This window comes from Melozone crissalis, unplaced genomic scaffold (genome assembly GCF_028551555.1).
Source record: "Melozone crissalis strain CALT ecotype California unplaced genomic scaffold, PUWL_Pcris_2 ptg000027l_1, whole genome shotgun sequence".
NCBI lineage: Eukaryota > Metazoa > Chordata > Aves > Passeriformes > Passerellidae > Melozone > Melozone crissalis.
Window position 1 is genome coordinate 65,125,639 of NW_026535805.1, and position 13,963 is coordinate 65,139,601.

A 13,963-nucleotide genomic window follows, 5' to 3' on the forward strand; every position below is an offset into this window, starting at 1 on the left:
GTTGTGCCTGGTTGTTCCCTTTCTACTCTTTCATTGCAGTGATCCCCACCTTGCCTTGCCCCCTCCCAAATGCTGCTGATCCTGGAAGGTGGATGAGCAGAGCCCTGGCTCCTGGCAAGCAGGGCCTGCCCGCCTCATGGCTGGGCCATGCCCAGTCCTTGTCCTGCCAGTCCTTCCTCACTGAGGTGTCTCTCCTCTCTGCTGGCAAATCAAATTAATCTTGCAGGAAATATCTGCCTTTGAGATCTGTCTTTTTAACGTAGAAGAAATCGCCCTGTATTTTTAAAGGGGAGATGAAAGCCGGCAATCCCAGCAAGCTGATGCACTTCCTGGTTCTTCATGCTAACAGGACCATGCTCTGTGCTCAGGACACTCTGTGGCGGTGCACTGGCAGTAGGCAGGTGTGACACCCCAATGTGCTTGATCAGGCCCCTGCTGATTTATTGGCTTTTTCTGTGGTCCCCATTCGCGTGACACCCCGATGTGCTTGATCAGGCCCGTGCTGATTTATTGGCTTTTTCTGTGCTCCCCATTCACTGCTCGCTGGCATCGCTCGCTGGCTCGCGCTTGTCCTGGGCGCCTGCCAGGCACGAGCCTGGCTCCCCCTGCACGCGCCTTCCAGGCTCCCTGCAAGGCTTGGCTGGATCCACCGCTGCTCCCGCTTTTCCCTCTGCACAGCCACCACCCGGCCGAGCACGGGCAAATCTCCATGTCTTCCTTGGCCTTGTCGTGCTGAGGGATTGGTGTTTCAGGAGATACTGAGCTTGGAGTTGTTCTCACTGTTTTTAAAGGACAGGCTTTTTGTTCTTCAGACCGCAGTGATTTCTGTATAAACACATTCTCCAGGGGTTCCTGTGTTTGTCAGAAGTCAAATATGAAACTTAAAGGGTTTTGAATACGTTTGGATATAATCAAGATCCAAAGTCTATAAATAATTTTCACAGTTTCTTCTGCCAGTCTTATCCATACATCTTGTATTCTCATCTGCAAGGTTCAGGGGTAGCTCCACAAAATAGTAGATGCTGGAATGATCCTACCTTTGCAGTCCATTTTCACAATAGTTACAGGTTAATAGTCTGGTTAATTGTCTTGTTGTGTTACTTTGTCAATTTTACAGCATTAACAGCTGCCTAGATTTATTGTTGTGTAATGTTCATAGCTTGGCATAAGCATCAAGAGAGCTCAAACAGCACCAGTTGGTATGAAGCCCTTTGTCTAAAGTCAAATTAGTGAAACTTGGGTTTATATTACGAATTTGGTTTTGAGAACATTCACAGCTTTAAATGCCAGTGTTCATGGACTAGAGAAGATGATTTCTCAGTATCTTTTGAAATTTTCACTCATGGAAATGAAAACATTTGGCCACAAAAAATGTTATTGTACTGGAAACTGTAAATGTTTTCTAAATAACCGCTAACATTTTTCCTATTAAAAATAATAATTTTCTTTTTTTCATTAATTGTTTCAAGCATGCATACAATAAACATCAGAGTTGGCAAAATAGCATTCAAAGTATTATCTTCAAAATCTCCACAGCAATGTTTGGACTTTTTTGCTTATATACACACACTCTCAATATAGTGATCTGCAAATACATCTTTGTTTGTCATGTCTTCTATTTCTCAGATTCAAGTATGAGATTCAGATGGTAACAGAAAAAAGCTGCTATGTCACTATGGCCATTTAGATCTGTAAACACTATGGAAATAATAAGTTCTTTAAAATATTTCACCAAGAAAATGGTTTCAGTATTTTTCTTTTTGTTTAACATATTTTCAGGTATCTGCACTTTAATCAGATAGAAACGTTGGAACCTGAATCCTTTACTCATCTTCCAAAACTTGAAAGGCTGTAAGTTTGTTTTTCTTGGGGTAAGAGTCAGAAGACAGCTTGCTTCCTTCTTTGAATTAAATCAAGCATTTTAAACTAAAATATAATATTTTTATCATTGCCATAGATACTTTTGAATCAATTTTTTTTTAACTGTAACTACTACATAGTCTTTCCAAGAGCACTTTGGTGAGGCTGACCTTAGAGGCATGCAGAATTGAGCGTTGCCTGTGGTTTATTTTTCTTTTGCAAAACTACTTCCCAAAGATCTGTTATCAATGTTTGGCCTAAAATAAATGTTATGAATGAAGAACAAGACTATTTATTTAGGACCTTTTTAATTTCTAATTTGAAAGCTTATGAACTCTCTTCCTTGTAGTTATTTATGGCTTCTTCTTCCCCACATGGACATACCCAAGTACACCTTGGAGGCCACTTAAAAAATACCAGACAATGAGTTGCTGAACATGTTCATTTTTTTTTTCTTAAATTTTCTTAGATTAATTTCTCTTGAAAACCTTCCAGAAGTATGTAAATGAAATAAATGCATCACGAAATCTGAATTATTACATGCATATTTCTGTGTTTTAACAGGTTTTTGCATAACAACAGAATAGCTCATTTGATTCCTGGAACATTTAGTCACTTAGAATCTATGAAGAGACTGTAAGTAAATTGAATTATTATTGAACTAATGAAATCTTAAATAACCCAATTAGAATAATTAGACTGTATCTTCTCTGCAACATTTATCTTCCTTGCAAATGCCTTTTATGGTGCAATTGTTTTAAATATTAATTTTTTTTCCTAACTGTGCTCCAGTTGTTTATGTGCATAGATTGAGAACATTGTTTTATATCTATTTTCTTTAGTTACTGACTGAAGTTTATTTCCTATACTGGGATTATTTGTAATCATTGTTTTATAGACTAAATAATATACATAGATTGTCCTTTGGGCAGTAAAAATAACACACATTCTTCTAATAAAAACTGCCAGAATGCCTGTTAGCAAGCAACCATCACCTGTATTGCCTGTTGGCTGTTGTCTGTATTCCCAGATAAAGGCATTGCTCCATTTATAGAACCATGTTGATCCTAGAAAAAGATGGCTGAGGCTTGCTCACAGAGGCTGCTCCTTGTTTTGTGCAGGCGCCTGGACTCCAACGCTCTCCACTGCGACTGCGAGATCCTGTGGCTGGCGGAGCTGCTCAAGACGTACGCGGAGTCGGGCAACGCTCAGGCGGCCGCCACCTGCGAGTATCCGCGCAGGATCCAGGGCAGATCGGTGGCCACAATAACACCAGAGGAATTGAACTGTGGTGGGTTTGCCACTTCCTGGTGGCTTATTTTTAATGCGCTGCATGTACCTAAACTGTATTTTTGGAGGAGTAAGAATTTGTTGTTCTGTTTATTAACACTGACCACATCTGGATAATATTGGTTATTTCTAGAAATCTCTCCGCATTCCTTTTCTGGTTTTGTGTGCTTTGTTGCTGACATCTTTTCATTAAAATCCTTTCTTAGAGTTTTTTCCTGCTGAAGCTGAGAAGTTTCAGCAACAAATGTAAACCATGGTTATCTGCTGCTGTGGAATGCAGCAGGTGGATCCGTGATTGGTCTCCTGTGGATGTTTGGATTTACTGACCCCTCACGGCAGAGCTGCTCTTGCTCTCTGCCGGGACACAGACCTTTGTTATTCATTCTTCTCTATTCTTAGCTTAGCTAACCTTCTGAGAACTCTTCCTTCTATTTCTTTTTAGTATAGTTATAATGTAGTATATATATCATAAAATAATAAATCAAGCCTTCTGAACATAGAATCAACATTCTCGCCTCTCTCTCACCCTGAAAACCCTTGTGACCACCGTCACAGTGCTCCTGACAGGATTGATTGCTTTTACCCTTCAGCCTATCTTTAATGAAACACATATAAACATGCTTGAAATTTCCCCTTGAAGAATGAAAGGTGATTATCCTGAGGGAGTTTATTTTTCCCCTTTATATTTCAGTTCTGATCATAACAGGATTGTCAGCTAGGGTCTATGATGTTGCATTAATATTATTTGGTGTCATTTATTCCCTCCTATGTGAGGGAAAGGAAAGAAAGAAGCTTTACTGAATTGCCCCTGATGACACAGTTCTGGCCTATAAAATTTTTGTTGATGTAGGAATTGGGATTGGGCCACTAAATTTTTTTTTACTCAGCTATAATTAATAGGAGTACCCCACACAGGCTCTGAAATCCTCTGCCACTGAGGATTAATGGAAAAGCACCTTTGTATTCCTTTTGTTTGTGTATATTCCTTCACTCTAGAGGTGCAAAAACTTGGCCCCATGGGCACCCTATGACTTTGCCCAGTACCTCTTGTGTTCTGAAATCAAAATGCAGATTTCTCATCGAGCTATGGGCATTTGCCTGTCCACTCACATAATGAAGCCAAAGTATAAAATAAGTAAATTATCCTTTTGGTTATGTGTTGGATATAATTCTGATCAAGAGAACTATGATCATAAGCATTGACAAGACTCTTGAAAAAGATAGTACAAAGAGAATTTGATGCAAGAATAATGCACATGGCATCCTACCAGCTCTTTGCACATCTAAGGAGCCTGAATATGGAAACTGCAGGAAGCAAGCTGTAGAAGTTATTCTGTGAGGCAGGTTAGGCACTGATACTTATCTAGAGGAAGTTATTTTAAATGGCACTTCCGCTTGCTGCTTTAAAGTTTTTCCTTCATAGGCAATTTGAATCTCTGTTCAAATAAATAAAACAGCTGCTTTAGAACCTGATACAAATTTCCACAATCCATTTCCAGTCTTCTGAAAGGTCCTAAGGAACAATGAAGGAGGTCAGAAATCCCACAGTCACTTTTGCACAGGGAAGAGTGCATTTAATCCTGACTAAGCATATACATATTTAGTCATACATATAAAGTCAAAACATTTGTGAAAAATATTTTTTGCAAGATGTGTGGAAATATTTTTATTTACCAGTTTTTAGTAGTTTTAAAATAAGTAAGAGTTCCTTGTATGTTTTATTGTTGATATAGAGAGGCCAAGAATTACATCAGAGCCTCAGGATGTGGACGTTACCTCAGGGAATACAGTGTACTTCACTTGCAGGGCTGAAGGCAATCCTAAACCAGAAATTATCTGGCTTCGAAACAAGTAAGTTTGAAAGAGGAAGAGAGAAACTTGTTGTAATTACATTTGCCTGTGTATGTGTGCATTTCTGGGTGTATGTCCATGTGCTATATATGGTAATAAATGAAATAGTTACAGCAAAAGCATACTATAATTAAAATAAGCATATGAAGTGGCCCATAGCTTTTTATTAATATTTTTAAACATTTAAAAGCTGGTAACTAGAAAGTATTTTTACTCTAGTGCAATTTGTAAGAACTTCAGCTGTAGTATACTTGCAAAGCTGCTCACACCTGTAATACTAAATCATTTATATCTAAGTACCAGGACATGTGGACATGTTGTATGTACAGTCCGTGGATTACTTAGCATTTGCATATGTTTTGGAGTGGAGCAAAAGATACTTTAAGGACTCCAGCTGGATACAATTGAAGTTTCAGAGAACTCTTTCTGGAACCCTAGCTCCTCAGAGGTATCTTCCCTCCAAGATTGAGCCTTGTCTCAGAAGAGGAGAGAGACATCTGTTTCCAGCCTCCTCAAACCAGTACATGGAGGGCAGGCAAGTCTTTAGATCATAAGACTGCAGTGTAATTCAGGTTGGTGGAGGTCTCCCAGGTTAGAGGAGGTCTGCAGTGCAGCCTTCTGCTCAAAGCAGGATTATACCAGGTTGCTTTATCCAGATGGGTCTTAAAAGCCTCTAAGGATGGAGATAGCACACGGTGTCTGGGCAAGCTACTGTATCCCTTTCCTTCACCACTTAGAAGATGGGAGAAGGTTCTGTAGAGGATGACTATCTTTACACAGCCCAAGGGCCATCCTGCTGCAGAGTGGCTGCTCAGGCTGTGCCCAGAGCCTGGCTCCCTCCAGCTGCACTGGGCACAGCACAGCTGAACCAGCCTTGTGCCAGCACATCACCCCCTTAAACTGGCGTGAGCTTACAATGGACACATGGACTGTGAGTTTACCATCAGTAAATTAGGCTTTGGTTTAATAATGCTCTTATACAAACCTGACCTGGAACATAAATTCCCTTACAGTTTCTATAAAGCATTTTAATTAGTCAGTTGCAGGTGAAATGGCATGGTTTAGAGTCCTGGTTCTATATCTTTCTGCTGATGTCAGTGAGAACCCCTAGTGCAGCAAAGGCACAGCATTTATGGAGTATGTCAAGAACAAAGCCTTGAACTTGAATGGTATAATTATTTCTTTAAAATTTTCTCTGGCTCAAGTATTTATAATACACAAAGAAAATGTATTCAGAATACACATATGAGTTTTAAGAAGAAATTTGAGCTTGGGGTGAGAGATTATTGACTCTGGCTTGTTTCCTGGCTGCATGAATGAGAGCAGAGCTGTTTGCAAGGTAGTTGAATATGGCAAGATTTCAGTCAAATGCCATCAGCCTGTTGAGCAGTATGTTGAATAGATCAGTAGGCTGGGCTTTGTACGTAAAAGGCATGATCTCATCCCTCCTCTGTGCTTTCTTCATCATGTAGTGAGGGGTGGACTGTGAAAAAGTTCCTTTAATAAAACCTCCTAAGACTTCTTAGGTCACATCACAGAAACTTTTCATCTATGACCTAACCTGAAGACCTAACTTTAACTTATATTTTAAACCAGTACAAAGTATAATCAAGTTCATTAGTGCTTCTTGAACATTCCAGGCAGAGCTTGGCACAAAGAGGGTTTTATAGCAACTAACTTCTCTCCTAGCAGAAGGTATCTTGAATATGAACTTGCATGACATACTTCCAGTAGAAACAATTTTAATTGTTTTGCTAACTAGAACAGCCTTTTAAAGACCAGGTATGTGTATTGTTCGCTGCTTTTTTTTTTTTTTCCCTGTAAGCTATTCCTCATAAATTTATTTTAACTTTTCATTTTGAAGATGCATTACTTGCATAAGCAAAACAGTTTCATGATTTGTTTTTCCTCTTCTTCTCTTTAGGAGAAAATATAAAGTTCCATTATTTTTAACAAAGTAAAAGGTTTTTTCCCTACAAGTTATTTTGGGTAATTTATCTCCTGGGTTTTATTATTTGGCAGCTTTCTGCACTTGTGATTTAAAGGTTTAACTCTAGCAGATCCTTTTCTTCTCAGTAATGAGCTCAGTATGAAAGAAGATTCCCGTCTAAACTTGCTAGATGATGGCACGTTGATGATTCAGAATACTCAAGAAACAGACCAAGGCATTTACCAGTGCATGGCAAAAAATGTGGCTGGAGAAGTGAAAACTCAGGAAGTTACTCTTAGATACTTTGAGTCTCCAGGTAAAGAACATTAAGTTTGAATTTTACATTCAGATAGGGAGTTGTTTTGATAATAAAATTGCTAAAAAATAAAATGCTTTGGCGCTTGATATGTAGATTTGTTGGGCTTGGGCATCTTAAGACTTAGATCATGAAGATATAATATCCTTAGAACAAAAATACAACTCAGCTGGTTAATTAATATGTTTATAGTAGTATGCAATTTTTATAATATTCTTGTAGGCTGTAGAAGGGTTAGGAGTAGAGGCTTTGCATTGCAATATTTCTCAATGCAGTAACGTTCTCTCTGGATACCAAAAACCACAAGCTGCTGATCAAGCCATTCATGGAAGCTTCGGCACACCCTGTGCAGCCATCCTTGCTCAAGAACCTTTTAGCTCTGTCTAGCCAAGGCCTCATATTTGCGAGGACTAAATTCCATGCCAGGACTGTAATGTTTTCAAAACCTGGTCTTTGCTGTGAGAACATTTTGTTTTGACACACAGCACCAGATAAACTAAAAATGTCACTGCAAATTACTCATGTACTTGAGAAAGGTTACTTAAAATGTGGCTTAATCAGTTATGGTTTTTGCGCACTTACAACAATTTTTAGCCTGTTTGTGTTTTGGGTCTCAATGTCCACGACTCTGAAGAGACCTTTATAAACATCAGCATAGGAGAGCAAAATGTTTGAAAATTGTTTTAATGGGAGTCAAGAAAAAAACTTCAGAGCAATTATGAGCTTTTGTTTTTATCTATTGGTATCTGCAGTTAGATTAGACTTAAAGCAAGGCGCAGCGTTTGCATCAAAGATTAGAGGTATCCTAGAGCCTATTAAAGCTCTAGGATAACTGGGTGTCCCCAGTTATAGATTATGTGTCCCCAGTTATAGACTATCTTTGTCTAAATTAGAGCTGTGCAAGCTAGAAGCTGTATTTAGGCATTGCTGTTTCCTCACAGCCAGGCCAAGTTTTGTGATTCACCCACAAAACACCGAAGTGCTGGTTGGAGAGAGCGTTACCTTGGAGTGCAGTGCAACTGGGCACCCTCAGCCACGAATTACCTGGACCAAAGGCGACAGAACCCCTCTACCAAATGACCCTCGTGTCACCATAACTCCCTCAGGAGGACTTTACATACAGAATGTGAAGCAGGAGGACAGTGGCGAGTACACCTGTTTTGCAACTAACACCGTAGATAACATCCACGCCACTGCATACATCATAGTCCAAGGTAAATAATGTTAAACTGGGAGAGACATACTACTTGAAATTGTGTGGATTTGTCTTGTCTTCTGAGTTGACTGAGCCAAATTTAAAACATAACAGTTTTTACTTCTAATTGCACTATTGTAGTTCATGGGGAAGCTGCTATACATTTCACACAGAGTAAGATATTACTTACTATTTCCCTGAAAATTATGTTTCGGTGATTATTATCAGAAGGTTAATGTTTTCAAATGTTAATTTCTTATGTTTTGTTTGCATGGAGGAACAAACAAGCATTGTCACATTTTTGAATGATTAAATATTTTCCATAACAAACAGAAATGCTAGAGATTAGAATTTGTGCCTGGAGAACTAGAAATGGAGTTTTGAATACAGATCTGTGCCACTTTTCTGTTGTAGACACTTCAGGAAATGTGGAAACATTTTCTGCTGAGTTTGATAGAAGCTATCATTCTGGCAGCTGAGGCATTAGCACAGCTTTTCTGCAAAGTAAAACTCAAAGTACTCTAACTCGTGATTGCAATAATTTTGATATTGTATGTCAATAGTGTGATTATAAAGTACTTGAGATCAACTGTCACAAGTCTCCTGTGTATATAGATAATATTTTTTGCAAACACTTTCATGCTGGAACTTTTATTTACAAAATACGTGAAGTAACCTTTATATTTGTTTGCTTCTGTTCTCATGTTAAAATCTTTAGTTGGCAAACAGTTAAGATTGCAAATACCTTTTTAATGAGTTCTAAAGCTATACAAAACAACTTCTCTGTGTGGTTTGTTCATTTATTACCAGTGGATCATTGCATTTTGAGATCTGAACAAATACTTTTCACATAGTGAGTAGTTAGTGCACAGTGCTACTGCCGAATCTGCCCCACACTCCACTCACTGCTTTCATGGAAGAAAACAATCAGCTCAAGAACGTTTTGATTACATTACTTTTTCTTCACAATTTAACTGGGAAGTTTTGAGAGAAAGAGAAGATAATATTATTAATCCAGGGAAGACTCTATGTTTGATTCTACAAGTCTTACTGCATGTCTTATTTTGTATCTGTCACAGTAGATCCCGCATGCCTTCACTGATATCAGGGCCAGGTTGTGACAGAGATGTTCCTTTTGCACAAGTGGCTGCCCTGACTCTCTTCTCTCTGGCGGCCACAATATAAAGAATTCCATTAGCATCTGTCTTCCCACCAATATGAGCTATTTCAACTTACGCAGGAAATAGTATGCAATTTAGTCATGCATTTTTCAGTTGTCTTTTTGAAATGGCTTTATTTCCTCTTCTGTAGCTCTACCTCAGTTTACTGTCACCCCACAAGACAAAACAGTGATCGAGGGACAAACTGTTGACTTCCCTTGTGAAGCACAAGGTTATCCCCAGCCTGTTATTGCCTGGACTAAAGGAGGTAAGTGTGTTCCATTCTTACTTTTAAACTACCAGGATAGTCTAGCAGTCATATTGGAATCACTTCTTTACTGAAAGGAACTGCATGTGTTTGTTTAGATGCTTCAGTCTCTGAAGGAAACAGAGTTAATCTCTTTCTCCTTTAGCTGGGTAGGGCAAGGTATCCCACAGGAGATAGCTGCTCAAGCATTTTTCATTATTAGGTAAAAAAGAGTCACTAAAGTATGTGTCCATAATAGATTCCTAATAATAAATGTTTAAGAAATATGAGGCAAATTACATGTAGCAGTATGTATCACTGCTGTTGTACTGCAGAAGAAATGGAGATGGCTGTCATTAACTGGAGGTCTGAAATTAGGTGGGATGTGCTCTCTTCAGAAACCAGAACTGTCCAGCCTGTACTGTACCAGCATCTCTGTCACTTAATGCACATTGACAGAAACAATGGGGTGCACTCTGCTGACTATTTTATCAAGTTATGGCTCTAAAGGCATTAAGCCAAATCTATCAGGAAGAAATATTGTAGTGGATGTTTTATCAGTAAGTAAAAAAAGTAAAAGTTCCCTTTGATTCGAGTGAAAAAACTCTAGCAAGCTAAATAACTCTTAGGAAATTCTAAATTTTTGTACATAAAGCAGATTCTTAACAAATTGATCATCATTTTGATGCCAGTAATGTCCCTGCTTCTCTCTCTGCTTAGACTGTTCCAATCAAATGAAATGTTCAGAAAGAAAGGATAGGGTACAGACACTGATGTAAATCCATTTTTCTTATATTACATTTTTTTCAGGACCATGTCTGTATTTCTGTGAATTATCTAGGCCTAGGCCAATGAGATAAATTGTGTCTTGCACACATGGCAATAATACGATATGAGCAGTAACACATGTTGGTGTTTTTATACCTTCTCATTTGGATGCTTTAGCATGCTCCTTAAAGAAAAATATTTATTTCTACCATAAACAGAGAAGAAATAAGAATTATGATTGTGTGCATATGCATAATGTGTTTTCTATTCATGTTTATCTTCTTAGAAGTAAAGGTTTCAGACTTCTTTTCTTATTTGTTTTGGTTTTGATTTTTTTTTTTATTTTAAGAAACTTTAATATTTTTCAGTGTTTTATCAAATTTAAAACTTCTTTGTTGCTATAAAGAGCAAATGGTGTTGTTGTGTGTTTCAGGAGGCCAGTTATCCGTTGACAGAAGACATTTAGTTCTCTCCACTGGGACGCTGAGGATTTCCAGGGTTGCTCTGCACGACCAGGGACAGTATGAATGCCAAGCTGTCAACATCATCGGATCCCAGCGCATCGTTGTGTACCTCACTGTACAGCCCAGAGGTACAGCCCATGCACATACAGCTGCTGGGAAGGAAAAAAAGAAAAAAAAGAAATATTTAAGCTTACAGGAAAATACACAATAACATGTGTGATTTTTTCTGAGTGTATCTCCTTGTAGATCCCAGCTGGTTTCCAACAAATAACATGTCTGGACATTTACCAGTATTTGTGCAGGGTATCATTCCTTTAGAACAGTCTGTCTTCTGGGAAAGAGGTTTATCTGATTTACTTTTTTTTTTTTTGGTAAGAAGTGGAGGTTTGCTTTGAGGATGACAGTATTCGACGCATTGGAAAATATTTTATTTTGAGAAAAGTCTAGTTTCCAATAAGGCTCTATAATGTTAGTCAAGTGGTGTTATTAACATAATGTTTCATGTCCAGAAAGCAGAACACTTTCTTTTATAGAAGCAGAATGAACTTCACTAAGAAAAGTAATTCTTTGTACTGAAAATAAACTGACACAAAAGAAAGTCCTAAAACACCAACCCCAAACTCCATTTTTATGCTTTTTTTTCAATTAAACTCTAAGTAAGTTACTTCTAGGATAAATTATAATCATATTACCATTCATAATTTATTTAAGTACTTTGATGTTTAACTGAATTCAAGGAGATAAAACATGGAATTCAAAACATTTCTTTTTACTGACCTAACTTAAAACTGTATATTAGGGGGGCTCAAATGAGCTTAGAAGTTTGTCAGAAAAAAAAATTCTATTGATTTTTCTTAGTTAAGAGAAGTATTAGGAGATAGATTAATCAAAATCGAGATTTTTTTTTAACCTATATAAAATGCTGATTAAAATAATATAAAACAAGTATCAGTTTTAAAAATTTTTATAGCTTTCTAGCAGTGTTAAATTTCACTGGACTTGAGTAAAGTTTAATAAAACAAGTTTTGTGCAACTTTGGTTGCAAAATTCAGTCAGATAGTAAATGCAAGATTAAAGGCTGAATATGTAGCATGAAATTGGAGCTCTCCACAGATTATTTGCAATGCTGTTTTCAATTGTGCGAGAAGAGAAATTTTCTTCTTTTGGGCTTCTAACAAAAGGGCTGTTCATCTGAGGAATGTTTAGCCATTGGTCACTGTGGTTAAGTCAGTGTTAATAAACACAGATTAATGGTCCAGGTCTGTTTGCTGGCATGACTCAGCTCACATCCACAGAGCCAGACTCTTTTACCTCCCAGTGCTGGACACCTGTCTCTGGATGCCCTATTTGAACTGGTTTCTGGTCCTTTGGAGGCATTTATCTACAGTTTAACAGTCGGGCTAGATTTGGTTGGTAATATAAATGACTGCAATGGAGCCAGATACTTCTCTGTAAAAGCACAGCCTGCAACCTCTCCCACTCGCCCCTAAATATCAGTTTCATGACATGAGTAACATTGCAGTGTATGTTACAGCAGAAGTAGAATTCTTAATGTCTTCATAATCTTGTATGTTCTTCTTATGATGGTATCTGAGTGCCAGGCATCAGTTTGGATTTGAATAAAATTCCAGTTCAAAAGCACATTAATTTTATTCACAGTGGATTTAGGTAACAGTGTACTCTGTCCTTAGAATTGAAGGTGATTTTTTGATGTTTTAAGGGCTGAGGTTCATAGGTGTCATGGAGGTAGGAGCTATGTCAAGACTCAGTGCCTCAGCAAGTCAAGCTGAGAGACTCACTTGATTGAGTTGTAGAAGGTTTTGCTTTTGTCATCTGAGAAAGTGCAGTTGTCACTACATAAAAAAATTAAAACAACAAAAAAATAAAGATGACAAGTTAATGCAGTATTCATTCTGATGATTTCGTACAGGTTTAGCTATTAACAGAAATTATTTTCAGAGCTCTAAATTCATGGAACTTAAGTGGTTTTGACAACTACTAGCCTATTATGTTAGAAGGTAAGAGTACTTAAAAATCATCCTGAAGCAGACATCACAAATAAGGTCATAGAATCATTAAGGTTGGAAAAGACCTTTAATCAAGTCCAACTGTCAATGTAGCACTACCTCCATATTCACCATTAAACCATGTCCTTAAGTGCCATATCCACACTTTTCTTGAACACTTCCAGGGATGGTGGCTCTACAATTTCCCTGGACAATCTGTTCCAGTGCTTGACAACCCTTTCTATGCAAAAATTTTTCCCTGTATCTAATCTAAACCTCCTCTGATGCAACTTAGGGGCATTTCATCTTGTCCTGTCACTTGTTACCAGCCCTTTTCTGGACATGGTCCAGCATTGCAATGTCTTTTATGTAGTGAGGGGCCCACAGCTGGATGCAGGACTTGAGGTATGGCCTCACCAGTGATGAGTACAGAGGGACAATCACTGCCCTGCTCCTGCTGGCCACACTATTGCTGATAGAGGCCAGGATGCCATTGGCCTTCTTGGCCACGTGGGCACACACTGGCTCATTTTCAGCTGCTGTCAACCAGCACCCTCAGGTTCTGTTCCTCAGGGCAGCTTTCCAGACACACTGCCCTCAGCCTGCAGCACTGCAGGGTGATCCAAGGGCAGGACCTGGCTCTTAGCCTTGTTGTGCCTCACACAATTGGCCTCAGCCCATTTATTCAGCCTGTCCAGCTCCCTCTGTAGAGTCTTTCTACTCTCCAGCAGATCAACACCCCCGCCCAACTTAGTGTTGTCTATGACCTTGCTTAGGGTTGGTTCACTTCATCCCCTCAGCCAGGTTATTGATGAAAATATTAAACAGAGCTGGCCCCAGTATTGAGCCCTGGGGAACACCACTTGTTACTGGCCA

The 13,963-nt window shown here is 38.6% G+C and overlaps 1 protein-coding gene across 1 annotated transcript in view; it reads left to right on the forward strand.

The window, feature by feature from the left end:
- PXDN (peroxidasin) overlaps positions 1–13,963 on the forward strand; it is an 83,351-nt gene that overhangs the window by 40,066 nt on the left and 29,322 nt on the right. Inside the window, exons 5-12 of the mRNA XM_054279337.1 lie at positions 1,780–1,851; positions 2,425–2,496; positions 2,982–3,151; positions 4,884–5,001; positions 7,078–7,247; positions 8,189–8,461; positions 9,754–9,870; positions 11,051–11,209. Of these exons, the coding sequence (XP_054135312.1) occupies positions 1,780–1,851; positions 2,425–2,496; positions 2,982–3,151; positions 4,884–5,001; positions 7,078–7,247; positions 8,189–8,461; positions 9,754–9,870; positions 11,051–11,209 (1,151 nt within the window). The remainder of the gene's footprint in view (positions 1–1,779; positions 1,852–2,424; positions 2,497–2,981; positions 3,152–4,883; positions 5,002–7,077; positions 7,248–8,188; positions 8,462–9,753; positions 9,871–11,050; positions 11,210–13,963) is intronic.